The sequence below is a fragment of the Megalobrama amblycephala genome, linkage group LG24 (genome assembly GCF_018812025.1).
Source record: "Megalobrama amblycephala isolate DHTTF-2021 linkage group LG24, ASM1881202v1, whole genome shotgun sequence".
NCBI lineage: Eukaryota > Metazoa > Chordata > Actinopteri > Cypriniformes > Xenocyprididae > Megalobrama > Megalobrama amblycephala.
This window is the reverse complement of record NC_063067.1, coordinates 4,132,128-4,149,673: the sequence shown is the minus strand read 5'-3', so window position 1 is coordinate 4,149,673 and position 17,546 is coordinate 4,132,128. Positions and strand designations below refer to the sequence as shown.

Genomic DNA, 17,546 nt, shown 5'->3' with positions numbered 1-17,546 from the left:
TCTCCGGTTTTCCCCACAATCCAAGTTTAAGTTTTACACATTTCGATTAAAGGTGCTCTAAGCGATCTCATGCGTTTTTAGGCCAAAAACATTTTTTTGTCACATACAGCAAACATCTCCTCACTATCCGCTAGCTGCCTGTCCCCTGAACACACTGTAAAAAAACGTGGTCTCTGTAGTCGCCACAAGCGCTCAAAACGGACACAAAAACAAACTGGTGCAGCCTGGACCACAAAACAATAAACAGTGCCTCAGCCAATAACCGACAAGCAGCGTCAATACGCAAGCTACTTACATTTTAAATGCGCGTTCATGACTGTTTCAGGAAGCACGGAGGGGAGGGAGGGTCTAGCTAGCCTCTGTTTTGTTTGACAACACTTCGAACGTCAACAGGAAGTTACTCCGCTCAGGATTGCTTAGAGCGCCTTTAATAGTAAAATTCAATCGAATTGAATAATCCTACATATTTTAATTTATTTCAAATTCTTTTTTTTTTAAGTGTACATGCAGGGAAGGTGAATCAAAATTGGACACATTACTTTCCCCCCCCTTTTTTTTCTTGTTTAATCTTATGTTGTGTGTTGTATCATCTTCCTAAGTTTGTCTTGGGACCTGGAAATCGTTTTGTGTTGTGAAGCAGAATTTTCATTGCTATTGCTTTGGTATTGCTGTTTAATATGTGCTGGTCAGAGAGATGACTGGGAAAAATATACGACTAAGATTATTCAATAAACCTGTGCCTTTTTACCTTTATTTTGTTTCATTTTTTACTGTTTTACTGTGTTTACTACTTAGAATAGCAGGCTACAATCTGAGGTTTCCTGAGAGAAAGGGAGAGAAGATCAGAATCAGTGTTTTTTTGTGACAATAAAATTCAGATAATTTTAACTGAAGTACACTATAGGGGAAAAAAAGAACAAAAGCTGTCACTGGGATGCTACCCATTAAAAATGTTCTAATAAACACTTTTGGTAAAAATATGTACCTTTTGAGGTACTAATATGCACTCTTTAGGAACAAAGGTGTACCTGTTGAAAGAGTACTGCCCCAGTGACAACCTTTTTCTGAGAGTGTGTATACTGCAAAAAAAAAAACAAAAATAGGCCTACACCTTTCACTGAAACAACATCTTATATAAAGTGTGATTTCATATTAATTGTTACTCTATTGTGGCTCTGTGCTTTCAATAATATATTACACTGCCCTGCGTCATATTTGCTGAATCAAATCCAATACTTGTTTTTTACTTATTTTGGTGTGCTGAATCTAAAATTTGCTCCAACACATCACTTTCTCACAAAATATGTTGTGCATTTCATATAATTTTTGCTTTTGACAACCATTTGTAATGTAAAGAAGTCTTGTATTATCCCTTAATCAGCAAAAAAAAAAAAAAAAAAACACGATTCTCTCTTCCTCTGAGCCAGGTTAAAACTGTCTGTTCAATTCTCAGTTGACTTTCACATGCATGAAATTATATGATTTTAAAGTTAGAAGTATGGGAAGTGACAGAAGGAAATGTAAACATGATCCTGTTGTTTTCTGATAACAGCAAAAAATACACATATTGTGAAAAAGCTTATTTTTTATAAATATAGTTTATAAACTACTTTAAGTAGTTAAACATATTTTTCCAATTCTTTGCAGATTGTAAGGTAAATCATGCATTTTGAATACATCTTTTTATCATTAAAATTAAAATGTATGTGTGGTGGATTGATATTTTTGAACTCAAAACTCATCAAATTAAGTAATATTAGGCCTTTTTTTCCCAAATCAGCATTTTTTTTTTTCAAGATGCAGGGTGCTTATATCAATTGGCAATATCCTCATGGAAATGTTAAAACAAATGTACTGTGTGACATTTAATGAACGTATCCTGATCACACAGAGGAATCTATTCTCTGAGATGAACAGATCATCAGACTCTCGACCAGAAAGAAAACCGTGGCGATTCCCACCAGACCAGACAAAACCAGTCGAATCAGAGCCTCAGTGACGCCACAACGCTCTGCACAGTCTGAAACAGAAGAGACTTATTTAGAAACATCTGTCATCTCATGTCTTTGTTTGTAGAGACTGAAGCTGCACAGAGGTTATTGTGGCAGGAAGCTTCTTGGTATTTTTTTAAACCTTGTATTGGAGGGTAAAGCTCTCTGGTCTGGTTGGTGCTGCTGGTGTTGCTCGTCTGAGGTGCACCTGTTGACAGTTCACAGGCAAAACAGCCTTTATTTAGTCTTGAATTTATAGACTCAACTTATGTGCTCAAAACTGTCTATTGGTCTCAGACTATACAAAATACATGAAGTAGGTCTCACCCTGCTCTGAACCATTAGCCGAGTATATTAGTGTAGATTGTTGCACAGTAACTGACGAGACTGGTGCTTTAGGACAAGAGGAAACACATTTAATATGCCAGTATGACACTTCTTACATTAGCGTTGTTTATTTATTAAAACTAAAACTTACCATATACATCAATGTTGAACTGCCGCGTTGAGATCAGTCTGTTAATAACAATGAATGCTTCAAAAAGTCCAGTTTCGTTGCTCCTGATGTTTGAGATGGTCAGAACTCCAGTCGTTTGGTCTATCTGCACTCTGCCGGCGAATCTCTCATCATAATGGGTGTAAATTCTCCCTTGATATATCTGTGCGACCCGATTGCTTTGATTGCCACCTTCATAAGACCACAGTATTTGAAAGTCTCCCTTCAGATCAACTCCTGGATGTAGATTTAGGACACCTCCCTCCTTCACTCGAACTGTTGTGATAACATCAGCCTGTCCACACACTGAAACAACATGACAACAGGTTTGATTTGAGTTACATATAAAAATTTTAATGTCATCCAAACCATAACAATAGATTTGTTTTAAGAGCAGTACATTATGCAGAAACCACAATGGAAATACCTGAGGCAGGATGTGGCTCGCTCTATTTATCTATCTAATCTTGTTGTTTCTATCATTCTATCCATCCATCCATCCATCCATCCATCTAAAATTTACTAAAAAAGTTTATGGTATGCAATTTCAAGTGTTTGTGTAACTGATAAAAATAAGTTTGTGTTTGTTTTTGGAGCACAGCAGTTGAGTTTACAAGAAACTTCTGAGATTTTGTAAACTATTTCATGTTAGACAAATGTAATGCAGTGAAAATCCTTAGTTGTGTCACAAACCTGTGACAGTTTGTCCTGTCGAGTGTTTCAGCAAGTTACACAGAGACCACAACCCAAAAGAAGAATAATAATAAAAAACTGAAACGCCTTACCTTCCACACTGGTGAAAAACACGATGAAAACCCACATATTGATGAAAATTTTGAACAGGTATCAGATATTAATAAGTGATGTTGTTAATCTTGATGATGCCTCTGGAGCTCGAGCTCATCTGATGAACATCTATAAACTCTCTGTCACCAGGAAATGACACAGTGGCAATGAATCTACTGAATCCATTAGATGGCACCAAAACCTCTCAACAATCAATCACAGCTTTTCTCTTGCTGGAGAGGTATTTCGCCCACTTTTGTATTTCAGTAGTTCTCATACCAGCCAACAAGGTTCCCAAACCTCACAGAGATCAAACCCACCAGTCCATCCGTCGTTAGATCGGACTCAAAGTGTGGAGATTTTGTTTTGGTGTGACTTTGCTGTGGAAAGCAACCCTTTTTTGCTGTAGGGTTTTAGTTTTATTGCTCCAAGTACAGTTTTGCTTCATTTTGGTTTTGGAAGAGACTAAACATGAGGATTCAATTTTAAACACCTGTAGACTGAGTTCATGATATCAAGAGAAATTAATTAGGAAACTCATGCTCATCATAAACTGATATATTTTGGTTACAAACTTGATCTGTTTTTCTTCAAATGATTATTTTGCAGGTAAAACTCAACAGATGTGCTGATATTTGTCAAAAGAATACAGTGTGATCCCATTTTCTTCTCTAGTCACTGTATGTTTACAGTGTCTCTCATTAAATATGACCAAACACATTTAACAAAATGCATTCTGATATGAGTGAATTCTTGAGATTTAATATGAATGGATTGTTGTATTAACAGAGGGATGAGTAAATGATGCTGTGTGAAGCTCTATAAAATATAAAGTGGCCAAACTCCAAAATGACAATTTCTTAGGGCTATAATTTGAAGATATGAGGAAAACATTTCTGTTTATGCTGTTGATCACTACTGAGACAATGCTGAGCACTGAAGCCAGCCCAGAGTCAATAGACGAGTTGGTTTCGTATCAATCATTCAGGGGGAAAAAAAGAGAAAATGCTAGTTATAAAATCACTTTCGGCAAACAGGTAGGCTAGGCGAGAAGGAGGTCTCTGCAAAACAAAAAGGGGCGGTTACCAATTTTGGGGTGTTGTCACACTGGAATAGGTGTTTTTCAACCTTTTACCTGATTTGCTCAAATCGAGTGGGAGATTTCCGGAAAAACAATGAGATATGTCTTGTATATGAATGTAAGTGTATTGTTTAAGTTGTTTAACGTTTTTTTGCTAGCTAGCTTGCTGTAAAAAGCTCCAAGCAATCTACTTCCACTCACTTCTAGCGATAATAACTATTATTAGCCAACATTCGCTATTATATTTGATGAATCTGTTGGTCACTTGATTTTTTTTTTTTTTTTTTTTTTTTTTTGCCATCAGGTTTAGGCTAGTATCTGTGGTCAATAAAATGATTATAAAGTTTAAAGTCTTTGTCATCATTTCAGGTTAACACATTTTCTTTATTTTAAAGGGGACCTATTATGCCCCATTTTACAAGGTGTAAAATAAGTCTCTGATATGCCCAGAGTGTATGTTAGTTAAGGGCAATTGCGTCATGTTCACTATGGTTTCACAGGGACAGGAGACCTGCAGGTGACAGGTGATTGCCTTAAAAAACCTCACTGCAAAGTGAAATGTGAAATTTAATGAAACTGAATGTTTACAATTCTTATGCACTTATTACTATATAAATTCATACACAATATATTCAATTCTAAAACAAAACATGATTATGTTTTACTGAAATAATATCCATGCAATGATGCTTTACCCTCACCGCCAGTCTCTGCTCCTTGGATTTTGCAAGCTTTTCCTTGCTCCTTATTTTTAATAAACCTTTAATAAACAGTGTTGGTTTTTGTGAAAAAGGGCAGATATACCTATATATGATTAACACACAATTTACCACACATTTTAGTTCTATTTAAATTGCACCTGCTGACAAGAACATATTTTCTCCTTTCTGTGTCAGTAAAACATGCATTCATACTGCTTTCTCTGAGCGACTGGATCATCCTCATGCAGCACTGCAAACCATAGCGGAGACTACAAGAACATGTAGGAAAGGACAGACTAAATGCTTGACATTAGAAATGTATAAATCCATTGCACTAAATCAGTGCAAAAGTCAATGGGTCTCATTCAGTGCTTTAAGTGGCCCAAAAGAGGTGCTGGTACTCTATTATTATATATATATATATATATATATATATATATATATATATATATATATATATATTTTTTTTTTTTTTTCTCCAATGACTCCCCTCATCCCCTGAGGTTACAACAACTATATTGAAGGGGTTTTATATACAGCAGTCAACAGACAAGCTTATAAAAAATAATAAATCCTTTTATTAGTTTGTGGATTTGCTTGAGCTAGAAAGGGATACTGAACATAAATAAAATGTGCAAAAGGGTATTGAAATTTTTTTAACAAAATGTACATAAAATAAATTATAAAACATAACATAACCATAGAACAGTAGAACATAAACATTGTCTTGAAGTCTTGAAGATGGTTCATTTCTTTACCCCTGAAAAATAAACAAAAGCAGATTCAGCAAAATACAATCACAGTATATCAAATGAAAAATAAGAAGAACTGTACAAATAATTTTACCTAGAAAAGGCTCCAGCACGTTTTGGGCTCCATATCATTCTGGCTTGGTGGGGTGTCAGCCAGCGAGTCATCTGATTCTGACCGTGTTCTTTTAGTACTCAGAGTTTGAAGCCAGGAGAGCATATTAAAGGTGCTAAAGAAGATGTTTTGTTTTATACATTTTTGCAATATTACTTGAAACTGTCTTTACTAACTGATAAAAGACTATTTATTAGGTGCACTGAAAGGAATAATATTAATATACATCATCTGTGCACGAGGTAGGGCCTTAAAAACATCAGCCAATCGTTTACGCGATCATCGCGTCAATGATTGGCCCTCTGGCTTGTCAATCACTGCTGTGACGTTCCTTGTGAGAGAGCCCGGCTGCGCGCTCCAGTAACTTTCCACACTCCACAGGCGCCGCATGCAATGTTTTTGTCCGGAGACAGGAGTAACAACTGCAGATTATGAGTTACCTGAGGCGAGTCCGACATAATGAATCCACTAACACGACACAGCGAATGCCGGTGGTAAACACTCGTGTTCCAATACTCGTGTTTACGAGTTTTGGGAGGCGTTCCTTCGAAGGAGGGAGGTTGTTCTTACGCATGCGCTCATTTCAAAAACTCAGTAACAGACTTTGGTTTCTCAGTCGACGAAAAGATCCTCTTTAGCACCTTTAAGTGTTGTTCACTGTATTTGTATTTTTACCGAGCCGAGTGTGCGCGTTTCACACACCCTCTCCGGCCACGTTAAGTTGTTGACATTGACAGAGGCAAAAGCGACGCATGCGCTTTTCACTTGTAAAACTCAAGGGTGTCTCTGCTCTCGGTGGGACGAATTAGGAAGCGTGCATTGTGAAGGGCGCTCTGAAAAGTGGCAGCACAGGCAAAGGATTAAAACCTCTATTAAAACAGATGTCCAAATGAGCGTACCGGTACGCTAAAAGCACGTTCTGGGTGCACGGAGAGGTGGCGGTACGCTCAAGAGCTATATTTGGAAGTGGCGGTACTGAGTACCGGTGCGTACCGGCCCACTTAAAGCACTGCATAGTGTATAATTCTGCAGCTAAATCCTTATTGACAGTCTTGGATAAGATGCAATCTAAGGCCCTCCGCTTGTGTTGTGGAGCTTTTAAAACATCGCCAGTAGCATCAATACAAGTAGAAGTAGGAGAGATGCCATTGAATATTAGACGACTGAAACTTAAAATGTCTTATTGGATAAGTCTGCAGGGACATGGAAAATCACATCCTTCAAAAAAGGTAGGCTACTTGAAGAGTGCTGGGAGTATGGTCGGACTAATGTCAGTAGTTTTGTATGGAGTGGGGGAAAAGAGGCAAAAGAAATGGGGATAGACACTATTGAAAGTTGTAAAACAATGAGTATTACTGCCATCCCTCCATGGCTATTTTGTTACCCTATAGTAAACATGGAAGTGAAAAATATTATACAAAATGAAGGCGGATATCAAAATATCCAACAATATATAGAAACCTGGTATAATGATGCAGTACAGATGATGCGTCTAAAGACCCAGTTACTGGGAAAACAGGTGCAGCAGTATTATAAATATAATATTATGATTCAAAAAAGAATTATAGATCACCTCTCTGTCTTCTCAGCAGAAATAATGGCCATTATCATAGCACTGCAATGGGTGGAGGAAGTATAACCACATAGGACAGTTTCGATTCCATGTCCTCCTTGTCAAGTATTCAAAGTGGGAAGTCTATATGTAGACAAGATCTTCTAGATGAAATAAATCAATTAATTTTTAGATTAGGTCAGCAAAACATTTATAGAGAGTTTACTTGGATTCCAGCACATGTAGGTATTAAAGGAAATGAAAAAGTAGATAAATTAGCAAAAGATGCTCTGAAGGCAGATCAAATAGAAATAAAAGTACCATTAAGCAAGTCAGAAATTAAAGTTATTATTAAAGATAGTATAAATAGAAGGTGGCAGGATACATGGGATCAGGAGAAGAAAGGAAGACATTTGTACAGCATTCAAAAAGAAGTAATAGGTAAAAAATATAGTGGGCTGAGTAGGCAGGAAGAAAATATGATCACAAGATTGAGAATAGGACACACAAGTTTAAATGGCTGTTTAAGAATAATAGGCAAACACCAAACTGGACTATGTACACACTGTGGAGAGGTAGAGAATGTTGAACATATTCTCCTGAGATGTAGAAAATACTCTGAAAAAAGGAAAGAACTAGAAAGAATAACAAATAATGAAAAAATAATGTGTTTAAAAAAAATATTGGGTATGTCAGGTGAACAATCTTTAATTAAAGCTGTAATCATATATCTGAAAGAAACTCAACTTGCAAATAGGATATAGTATAGGTAGAAATCATAACCCCACTTAGTGTATATAAAAAGGTTTTTTTTTTTGTTTGTTTTTTTTCTCACATATGGTAGCGTAATATAATTGTTATCCAAATCAGTTCACACCTCAGTCCAGAAGATGGCGGTAATGCACGCTGTTTGCAAACTGCCAATAAAAACTACAGAAGAAGAAGTCGCCTCTCTCTCTCTCTCTCTCTCTCTCTCTCAAATTCAAATTCAAATTCAAAATTGCTTTATTGGCATGACTGTAAATAATACAATATTGCCAAAGCATACATAAAATAATAATAAAAACATCTGTATAATAGAAGAAAATAATATCAAATATTATAATGCTATCAAATATTACAACATAACTTAAACTTAAATTAACAGTGTAACACAATAGAACATGTCTGAACATTTGGTACCACAGTGTTTAAACAAATATATACACACACACACATACTGAGGGTCACTGTGGTGGACGGTAGGGAAACACACTGAGGTCAGACACACACACACACACATTCACCTGCTGTCTCTCAGGCTGTGGCAGGTCCACACGTATCTCGCAGCCAGTGCTGCTGTCGGTCCCTCTCCTAATATTACCTTCATTTGTTCTACTTCACTCATGGTTGTAAAGTTCTTTATTACATTACTAAATTTAGTGAAGTAGAGATCTCTAATTGATATGTATTTGTGGCAGTGAAGGAGGAAGTGCATCTCTGTCTCGATCTCTCCTGTCCTGCAGTGAACACACACCCTTTGCTCTCTGGGTAACCAGCTCTTTCTGTGTCTGCGGTCTCGATGGCGAGACTGTGCTCACTGAGCCTGTACTTGGTCAGGATCCGTCTCTGCTTTGTGTCTTTGACACTTTGGAGATATTCTTCTAATTCATAATTTGATTTCAGAGTTCGATAGAATTGTAATTTACTTTGTGTTTTAGTTTCCTCATCCCAATGTTCCAGATATGTATTTTTAGATTGTTTGAAAATTTGGTTTATTTTGATGTTTGGAGAAGCAGTGCTGGTCTGAGACTGGTTAGTGTTAGTAGAGTTAGTCAGGTTAGTAAGTCTCAGGACCAGCTGACTGAGGGGACTCTTTTCGGGGTTCAGTTCTTGGGTTTGTAATGCTTTAAAATGTAGCGATTCTGTGGGACTTGATTTTAGATGCATCCAGAATTTGAGGGATCTTTTTTGTATATTAATAATCAATGGGAATCGGCCTAATTCTGCCCTACATGCATTATTGGGTGTTCTTCTTTGTAATTTTAGGATAATTTTGCAGAATTCTGTGTGTAGGGCTTCTGTTGGATGTCTGTCCCATCTAGTGTAGCTCTGATCACTGAGTGGACCCCAAACCTCACTTCCATACAGCGCAATGGGCTGAATCACACTATCGAAGATTTTACACCAGATTGGAATTGGTAAATCAATGTTTTGGAATCTTTTCTTGATGGCGTATAGAGCTCTTCGAGCTTTATCTTTGAGAGCATTCACTGCCATACTGAAACTCCCCGATGCAGTGATGATCAGACCGAGGTAAGTGTACTGCATCGTGTGTTCTAGGGCGGTGCTGCCTAGACTGAACTGGTATCTGTGTTCCTGACATCTGGGCTTTTTCTGGAAGACCATAACGTTGGTTTTCTTGAGGTTTACTGCCAGGGCCCAGTTCTGGTCATTCAGCAATTTCCCCGATCGTATCACGTACGACGAACATTATTTATATAATTTATTAATTAAAAAAAATAATAAAAAATTCCCAATAGGCTATACTTCAGTGGGGGATATAATGTCGTGAGATACATAATATTGTCGTTTAATACGTTTTAAAAATATATAGCATGTAATCTCATATGGCATCACATCCCACATTCAAGCATATGTTATAATTAATCCTGGGGGGTATTGCACAAAAGCAAGATAAGGGATTAAGCTGGGATTTTCCAGTTATCCTGGCTGAATTTAGCCCTGACTCGGTTGCATGAAGGAGGCTAAATTAATCTACATTAAGTTACTATGGAGATTTACACTTTGCAGCTAGCCTGCTCCGGAGCAGGCTAACTGTCAGGCTAAGCTGAGCTCCTCTAACACTGACCAATAGGAACGCAATGATATTACAACTGACTCTCTCACATACAATTATTTGACTTTATTAACATATACATAGGCCTATATATATATATATATATATATATATATATATATATATATATATAGTGTGTGTATATTATGTGTATATTATTATGTGTGTATATTATATATATATATATATATATATATATATATATATATATATATATATATATACATTTACTAAATTGTGCTAAATAAAAATATATATTGGTGTAAGTTTAAGACATTTTTATTATTTTAATATTTTATTAAAAGGTAAGTATTATGATGAGAAACAAAACATTTAAAGAGAAGTAATTTCTTAAAAATTAAGTGTTATATAGCCCACTGAATCATTCTCAGACTTAATGCTGACAACAATGGAAGCACTTGGGAGAGAACTGTCAGGAGACTTATTTCTTAGCACAGAAGAATACAAGAGGATTACCAAATCATTGTTTTAAGTGTGAAAATATAGCAAAAGTAACACAGAAATTCAAAATCAATAAACCTGTGACAAGGCCCCTGAAACAATCAGGCCTTCATTTGTAAGCTTTCATTAAGTGATGAGTGATTTTTTGCTAGACAAAGAGCAGGAGAAATACCAAGTGAGTGTTTCAGAGCCAGCAAAAGCTATGAAAAGAGTGACAGAGTAAGATGCAGCCTGCTGAAGTGGCATGGTTGTTGTCCACACTGAAACTACCCACTGTAGTCAAAGCACAATAAAGTCAGCTAGCCTTTTCCAAGGCCCATATTTAATCTATACTCTGGTCTCATATATATATATATATATATATATATATATATATATATGGAATTCAGGTTGATTAGGACACTTTTTGCTATTGAAATGACTGGGAAAAAGTGTCCTAATCAACCTGAATTTTATATATATATATATATAATGTTATATATATTATATAATGTTTTGTATATATATATATATATATATATATATATATATATATATATATATATATATATATATATATATATATATATATATATATATATATATATATATATATATATATATTTTCCTTTCTTACTGGCTAAATGTTTTGTGCCCAATATTTAATTAGATTTTTTTTTTAAATATATGAATACATTTCTCTCTGGTTTTGTTTGGCAGTAGTACTCTTTATGGTTAGTAGAAGAGCAGAAATTAAAATCACAAAATTAAAAATTTAAATTAATATGCACAGACTAAATTTTAATTGGTCAGATGAATCTAAACTCAGTAATTGTCCCAAAGTATATTGATTTACCCCATTACAATAGTCCATTTACAGTTACTATCATAAAAATACACTTACTTGTAGGTTTGAAAGTGTACATAAGGCACATTTAATGTCCAACATCAAATATTTTAGCGAAATGTATATTTTAGAATTATTGCGCTTCTTTTGCGTCCCGTCTGTTTAGCGCGCATGCGCGCAGCAGCGCTCGTTCAATGTGAAGTTTAGCCTCAAAATGGAAATATTTGCATTACTTTCTAACATTTACAGATGGAGAATAAACTTGTGAAAAGTAAGTTATGCACTAAGGAAAACACCATGTCTCAAACGTATAAAATAGCACAAAATGTATGCTGTTTCCTATGGTGGATCGATTTGATCCATGATCGACCTCTAGGGCTGCTTAAGAAAAGCGTGCACGCTAAATTATCTTGACTAGGTAAACCTGGATCGAATTAGCGGGACTGCGTGAACTTCAATTATGTTTTATGAAACCGTTTTAGCCCAGACTCATTTGTTAGGTTAATTCAAGTCAGGTTTTGGAGTTTAATCCTCGCTTTTCTTAGCATCTTTTATGAAACAGCCCTCTGATCGATTAAAATGATTAAACTAAGACATAATTAATTTCCAACACCACACTGTACACAACTATCAGTCTTTGCATTAATGTTGCAACAACACAATACTGTGCATAATACACACGTTATGATGATGACGACAGGAAAATACGAGTGAGAGACTGAAGTGTTTATATCCAGAAATATCAGGGTGCGAGCGGTCCTGTTTCATGAATCAGAGGATCAGGCTTGTGTGATAAGGGAGCTGCCAGCTGATCATTTCCCCAGCACGGACGTCGCTAAAAACAATCTATATAGCCTACATCCCAATGTGCATATCCAACCTAAACAGTACTGAATATTACTAATGTCACATAGACTACTATTAAGGATGGATAGTATGCACGTTGAGAAGCAGGCACTGTCTTTACAGCACATGGAGCGCGATAATGCACAGCCGCGCCAAACAGACACGAATAATTTAACCAGTTTAACCGCCATCACTTTTAATTATTTATTAAATGTCTCTTTTAATGAGAGCTCTGTAGTCTCACCAATAATTCACCAAGAACGTTCAAACATTTTCATGGCATTTAATTCGTAAAACGACTTTGATTCCTGAGCTGGGGCCTGTTGCACAAAAGTAGAATTAAGACATCCGGGATAAATGACTCAGCTGAGCTCAATAAAGCCAAAACATGTGCGTCCAGGCTTAATTGGTTGCACAAAGACCAAGCCAGGATGAGCAGACACGGATTCATTAAGCCAGGTGAAACCAATCCTGGATAGGTGCGCGCTCACGGCTCACTCAAATAGACCCCGCCACAGATCACAGATTAACTGATTTACCATGGCAACTAGAGCCGCGTACTTTTCCCCGTCGGAAGCACAAATCCTCATGGAGGCATACGAGGAGGTAAAAGATATAATTAAGAAGAAAGGCAACACCGCCACAGTGATAAAGCAAAGAGAAAAAGCGTGGCAAAGTATTGCAGACCGCCTGAATGCGTAAGTAGTGCACAATTACACACTCACCGCTCCGCTGAAACATCACAATTACAAATCAAATATTTAATTCACATCTCCAAAAACGCAGTTGTACTGTAATTATGAAACGGTTAAATTTTTTATTGAAATGCACTGCATATATGAGTGAAATTGTGTAACGTAACTCCATCACACTGTATAAAGCTATGATATATTATTATTAAAGCCTTACATTATTATTTTACGTTACTACGCTCAGTACGGTTTAATCTTAGCCGTTGTACTCTGCTTATTATGTTGTCCACCGGTTTTTTTTGTGTTTCCCCTGCTTTTATTAATGTAAAGCAGCTTTGACAGAATGAAACAATTGTGAAAAGTGCTATATAAATAAAATTTTCTTGAATACATAGATGAGCTATAATAATAATCACTTTAATTTATATAGCGCCTTTCAAAGGACCCAAGGTTGGTTGCTCACTGCACTGCAAAAATGTCTTTCTTACTTAGTATTTTTGTCTTGTTTTCAGTCAAAAAAAAATATCTAAAAAAAATCTTAAATATTTTCTAGAGCAAAATAACCTAGGAAAATAAGCAAAAAACTCTGCCAGTGAAACAAGAGAACTTTTCTAAAAGTAAGTGTTTATGGAAAAAGTAAACTTATTTCAAGAGAATTTTTCTTATTATATTGACAGATATTTAAATTTTTTGCTTGTTTTAAGCACACATTTACTTGAAGTTTATATTTTTGGTCTAAACCTATACTTATTTTGCTAGGTCATTTAGAAAATCAAGAAAATACATCTTTAGTGTTTTTTTTTTTTTTTGTTTTTTTTTTTACTGAAAACAATACAAAAATACCAAGTCATTTTTGTCAGTGTGACTCCATTAAATGTTCTTGTGATAAAGAATGTGTGTGTGTGTGTGTGTGTGTGTGTGTGTGTGTGTGTGCGTGTGATGTAGATTAAACATGAACGGGCCAAAACGGACATGGCAGCAGGTCAAAATCAAATACAAGAACATTCTGCAGAATGGTATGGTCCCTGACTAATATTTAACAAAGCACAAGCATATATTGTACCCAGAAGGTGCCTGCTCACACATTGTCTGTACTGTTTTAGCAGTGAAAAAGAATACCCACAGACAAGGCACGGGTGGTGGGTCACCAAAGGCTGACCTTACCCCAGCAGAGGACATGGCCTTGGAGCTAAATAAAGGCAGGCCCGTCTTAGAGGGGATCCCTGGGGGGAAAGAGACGAGCATAGGTTCCTCCCAAGATGCCACCCGCTTCATTCAAGGTATGTCCTTCCATCTCTACATGGAATACAACCACATTCATATTGAATCAATTTGGACTGTCTGACTTTGGTTTACCTATTGCCTTGCAGTGTCTGGCAGCACTGTGTTCCTGTTAGAGCCACCAGCACAAGCACCAGACGATGCTGATCCAGTGAGTACTCCATCAAAGGCATACTGTAGGCCTGGCATGTCTTGTCTACTAGCTTCAATATGAATCCGATTAAATGTGATAGGGTGAAAGCCCCAGTGCAGCAGCAACAGCACATGATGGAGACGATGATGAGGAGGAGACCATCTCTGTGGATTCCAGAAGGCATGAGGTATCATGTTAAGACTGTGAAAGTACTATTTACTCTACAATGGTGAGGAGTCCTCATCAAAATCAAAAAATCTAATTTCTTTTACAGGACCCAGATGCTATACAGTGGGAAAACCAGCCTGGCAACATAGTGCGTATTAATAAAAGGACACCACATCCTGCCAAATTCCAGCTGCGCTAATTGTATTGTGTTCACAGAGCTCACAAGCTATCAGAAAGTTGTATGGCAACCACCTCCGGCGCCAAATAGAACTGGCAGACATAGACATTCAGTACAAGAAGAAAAAGATAGAAAATCTTGCACTGGAGTCCGAAATAAAAAAGAGGACAATTAGGAAACTGGACCTTGAAATAAAAAAACTTGAGAGGGAGGTGAGATATGCCTTCAATGTACACTGTATGCTAACTGTAACACAAATGTATTAATCATTATTTTTCTTTCCTCCCCCAGCTCCAAGAAGATGACACAGCTCAAAATAAAAATTAGGTATATTCTCGTAAAGTCAAGTGAGCCATGACATATGAGCTCTTATTGTGAGCACACAGGACGGTGGCATCTTTCTAAGGTATTTTTTATTTTCACAGCAATCAGTACAACCAAGTCATCGTTATAAGGCACCGGCCTCTTTTGCCCACCCCCCCAGCACCAGGTGTGGCCACTAGCCTATATGAAGGCCCAAAATTGTGTGTTCCTTTCTGCTCTGACAATGGCATGCCCATTCTTGCGAGATGTGGTGGATGAAGAAGCACTTGTGCTGAGGAGAGCCTTCAGGCGAGAAAGGGTCTTCAGGGACCGGTTGGACCCACTGGCCTTCCCTGATGACCATCTATATGAAAGATACAGGTTTTCTGCAGATGGCATCAGGTATCTATGCAGACTACTGGGTCCCAGGATTAAGCACCGCACTGCACGGAGCCATGCACTGAGTGTGGAGCAAATGGTTTGTGTGGCCTTGCGCTTTTTTGCTAGTGGAGCCTTCCTGTACTCAGTGGGGGATGCAGAACAGCTGAACAAGGCCACAATTTGCCGCACAATAAGGAGTGTGTGTCTGGCTATCAAAGCATTAGCAGATGTCTTCATCTCCTTCCCTGGCCACAGAAGACTCTGTGACATGAAAGAGGAGTTCTATAGGATTGCAGGTAAGAGGATCTACAAATTACAGGACAACTGTTAACACATAGTAGGATACTCATTACTTTGTGTGACAGGTTTCCCCAATGTCATTGGTGCAGTGGACTGCACACACATAAGGATAAAAGCCCCCTCAGGTGCCCATGAGGCCGATTTTGTGAATAGGAAATCCTTTCACAGCATTAATGTTCAGGTGAACATAACTTTTTGATATTGTCCATTGACGAACACTCTGCATTGCCAATGATGTGCATTGATTGGTGTAATATTCCTCATCTTATGATTTCAGATGGTCTGCAATGCTGACTGTGTGATCAGCAATGTTGTGGCAAAATGGCCTGGCTCAGTCCATGACTCCAGAATCTTTCGGGCCTCTGAAATCTATCAGTGCCTATCACAAGGTAAGCCACACAACCCCTATTTATAACCATCATGGCTGTGTCAAGAATATCACTGTGTTTATGAGGTAGTAATGATGAGATTTTGTGTTGACAGGTGAATTCTCTGGTGTGTTGCTGGGAGACAGGGGGTATGGCTGCCAGCCTTTTCTCCTGACACCTTTCACAGACCCCCAGGAAGCACAGCAGGCCTACAACCATGCCCATGCCAGGACCAGGGCCAGAGTTGAAATGACCTTTGGCCTCCTGAAGGCACGCTTTCACTGCCTTCACAAATTAAGGGTCAACCCTGTTAGGGCATGTGATATTACTGTGGCTTGTGCTGTCCTCCACAATGTGGCCTGCCTGAGGAAGGAGAGGGCCCCCAGAGTGCCACCAGCCATGGACTGGGACAATCCGGCAATCTTCCCTGATGACGACAGTGGTCGGCTGCTGAGGGACCAATATGTGTTGAATTATTTTAGTTAGTATGTGTGCTTTCAATTTAGGTAAAAAATGTCCTGCTGTGGCAGAGGAAATAGGGTTTTTTTGGGTTGGTTTTTTTACGAATTTGGCCTCTTATGATGTTTGTGCGGTATACTGTGTGTAATACAAGGCTGCAGGGAGGCTACTGCATCCATTCATTTGTCTGTTCAGTTGATGTGTATGGATTTGTCCTGCATTTATTTTAGTGTGCAGACATGCAGGGTGTGTTATATACAGACCTTTGAATGTGTATGTATCATTTTGTATAATATGCTTTGATTCTGTGCTTTCCATCTTGTAGAGTCACTGTGACTTCAGTTTCGAAAGGAGCTGATAGTTTACCTGCTTTGTTTTGTCCTTATTCAATAAAGGAACATAATGTTACACATTGTGTTTTTTATATTCATATGGAATGTGTATTTGTTTATATGACAGAGTACTAGGGCCCCACTGAGGAAAAAGGATAAAGTCATAAATTTATGAGGCTGGTTCTTTCTGCAGAAAAGCAACATATTCTTTTTACAGTTTTGATAGTTATGACAATGTGATACTTCATATTCTGGCACATCAGCATGTCTTTGTTTATGAAACCATACTGAAGTACAATTTCACGAAATGCCCCACATCTGTCATTTTAACAACTGTCCTCCTTTAAAACAACTGGTTACAATATTATGACTTGTCTTTTTTTTTTCCCTCTGTGGCCCTAATATTCTATCATTTTATATATAGCCTTATAGTCTATTGGAAACTGTAAATTATCTAATGATAGCAACATCATCTAAAAATCATTATTTATCCAAAATGATTGAAAT

At 37.3% G+C, this 17,546-nt stretch overlaps 3 protein-coding genes across 6 annotated transcripts; 2 read left to right on the top strand and 1 right to left on the bottom strand.

Moving 5' to 3' along the window:
• Positions 1-595: 595 nt before the first annotated feature.
• LOC125260212 lies at positions 596-3,422 on the bottom strand. Of its 2 annotated transcripts, XM_048178451.1 has the most exons (5): positions 3,273-3,422; positions 2,470-2,793; positions 2,319-2,384; positions 2,134-2,199; positions 596-2,020 (listed from the first exon to the last, which is right to left on the bottom strand). In XM_048178451.1, the coding sequence occupies exons 1-5, from the start codon at positions 3,307-3,309 to the stop codon at positions 1,884-1,886; spliced, it is 630 nt and encodes a 209-aa protein (XP_048034408.1). In that variant the 5' UTR covers positions 3,310-3,422; the 3' UTR covers positions 596-1,883. The 2 variants fall into 2 exon arrangements, with proteins under 2 accessions (XP_048034408.1, XP_048034409.1); XM_048178452.1 differs by lacking the exon at positions 2,319-2,384.
• Positions 3,423-12,765: 9,343 nt separating this feature from the next.
• LOC125260582 lies at positions 12,766-15,842 on the top strand. 3 transcript variants are annotated; one of them, XR_007183077.1, is made up of 9 exons: positions 12,766-13,142; positions 14,082-14,152; positions 14,240-14,416; positions 14,507-14,568; positions 14,651-14,737; positions 14,825-14,866; positions 14,935-15,108; positions 15,188-15,302; positions 15,707-15,842. XR_007183077.1 is itself a non-coding variant. In XM_048179020.1 (9 exons), exons 1-8 carry the CDS (start codon positions 12,985-12,987, stop codon positions 15,221-15,223), a joined length of 807 nt encoding a protein of 268 aa, XP_048034977.1. In that variant the 5' UTR covers positions 12,766-12,984; the 3' UTR covers positions 15,322-15,463. The 3 variants fall into 3 exon arrangements, 2 of the variants coding, with proteins under 2 accessions (XP_048034977.1, XP_048034976.1); XM_048179020.1 differs by lacking the exon at positions 15,707-15,842 and adding an exon at positions 15,322-15,463 and having other exon boundaries at positions 15,188-15,223; XM_048179019.1 differs by lacking the exon at positions 15,707-15,842 and having other exon boundaries at positions 14,935-15,213.
• Positions 15,405-17,123, top strand: LOC125260581 (putative nuclease HARBI1). The gene is made up of 4 exons (XM_048179018.1): positions 15,405-15,876; positions 15,946-16,061; positions 16,158-16,269; positions 16,364-17,123. The coding sequence occupies exons 1-4, from the start codon at positions 15,405-15,407 to the stop codon at positions 16,732-16,734; spliced, it is 1,071 nt and encodes a 356-aa protein (XP_048034975.1). The 3' UTR covers positions 16,735-17,123.
• The last annotated feature ends 423 nt before the right edge of the window (positions 17,124-17,546 follow it).

Coding starts and splice junctions, on each gene's coding strand:
- LOC125260212 (XM_048178451.1), bottom strand. CDS start 3,309: ATGTGGGTTTTCATCGTGTTTTTCACCAGTGTGGAAG. Junction 2,794..3,272: donor GTTTTTCACCAGTGTGGAAG/GTAAGGCGTTTC, acceptor ATGTTGTTTCAG/TGTGTGGACAGGCTGATGTT. Junction 2,385..2,469: donor GTTCAACATTGATGTATATG/GTAAGTTTTAGT, acceptor CTTGTCCTAAAG/CACCAGTCTCGTCAGTTACT.
- LOC125260582 (XM_048179019.1), top strand. CDS start 12,985: ATGGCAACTAGAGCCGCGTACTTTTCCCCGTCGGAAGCACAAATCCTC. Junction 13,143..14,081: donor ATTGCAGACCGCCTGAATGC/GTAAGTAGTGCA, acceptor CGTGTGATGTAG/ATTAAACATGAACGGGCCAA. Junction 14,867..14,934: donor AAAACCAGCCTGGCAACATA/GTGCGTATTAAT, acceptor TTGTGTTCACAG/AGCTCACAAGCTATCAGAAA.
- LOC125260581 (XM_048179018.1), top strand. CDS start 15,405: ATGAAGGCCCAAAATTGTGTGTTCCTTTCTGCTCTGACAATGGCATGC. Junction 15,877..15,945: donor GGAGTTCTATAGGATTGCAG/GTAAGAGGATCT, acceptor TTTGTGTGACAG/GTTTCCCCAATGTCATTGGT. Junction 16,270..16,363: donor CTATCAGTGCCTATCACAAG/GTAAGCCACACA, acceptor TTGTGTTGACAG/GTGAATTCTCTGGTGTGTTG.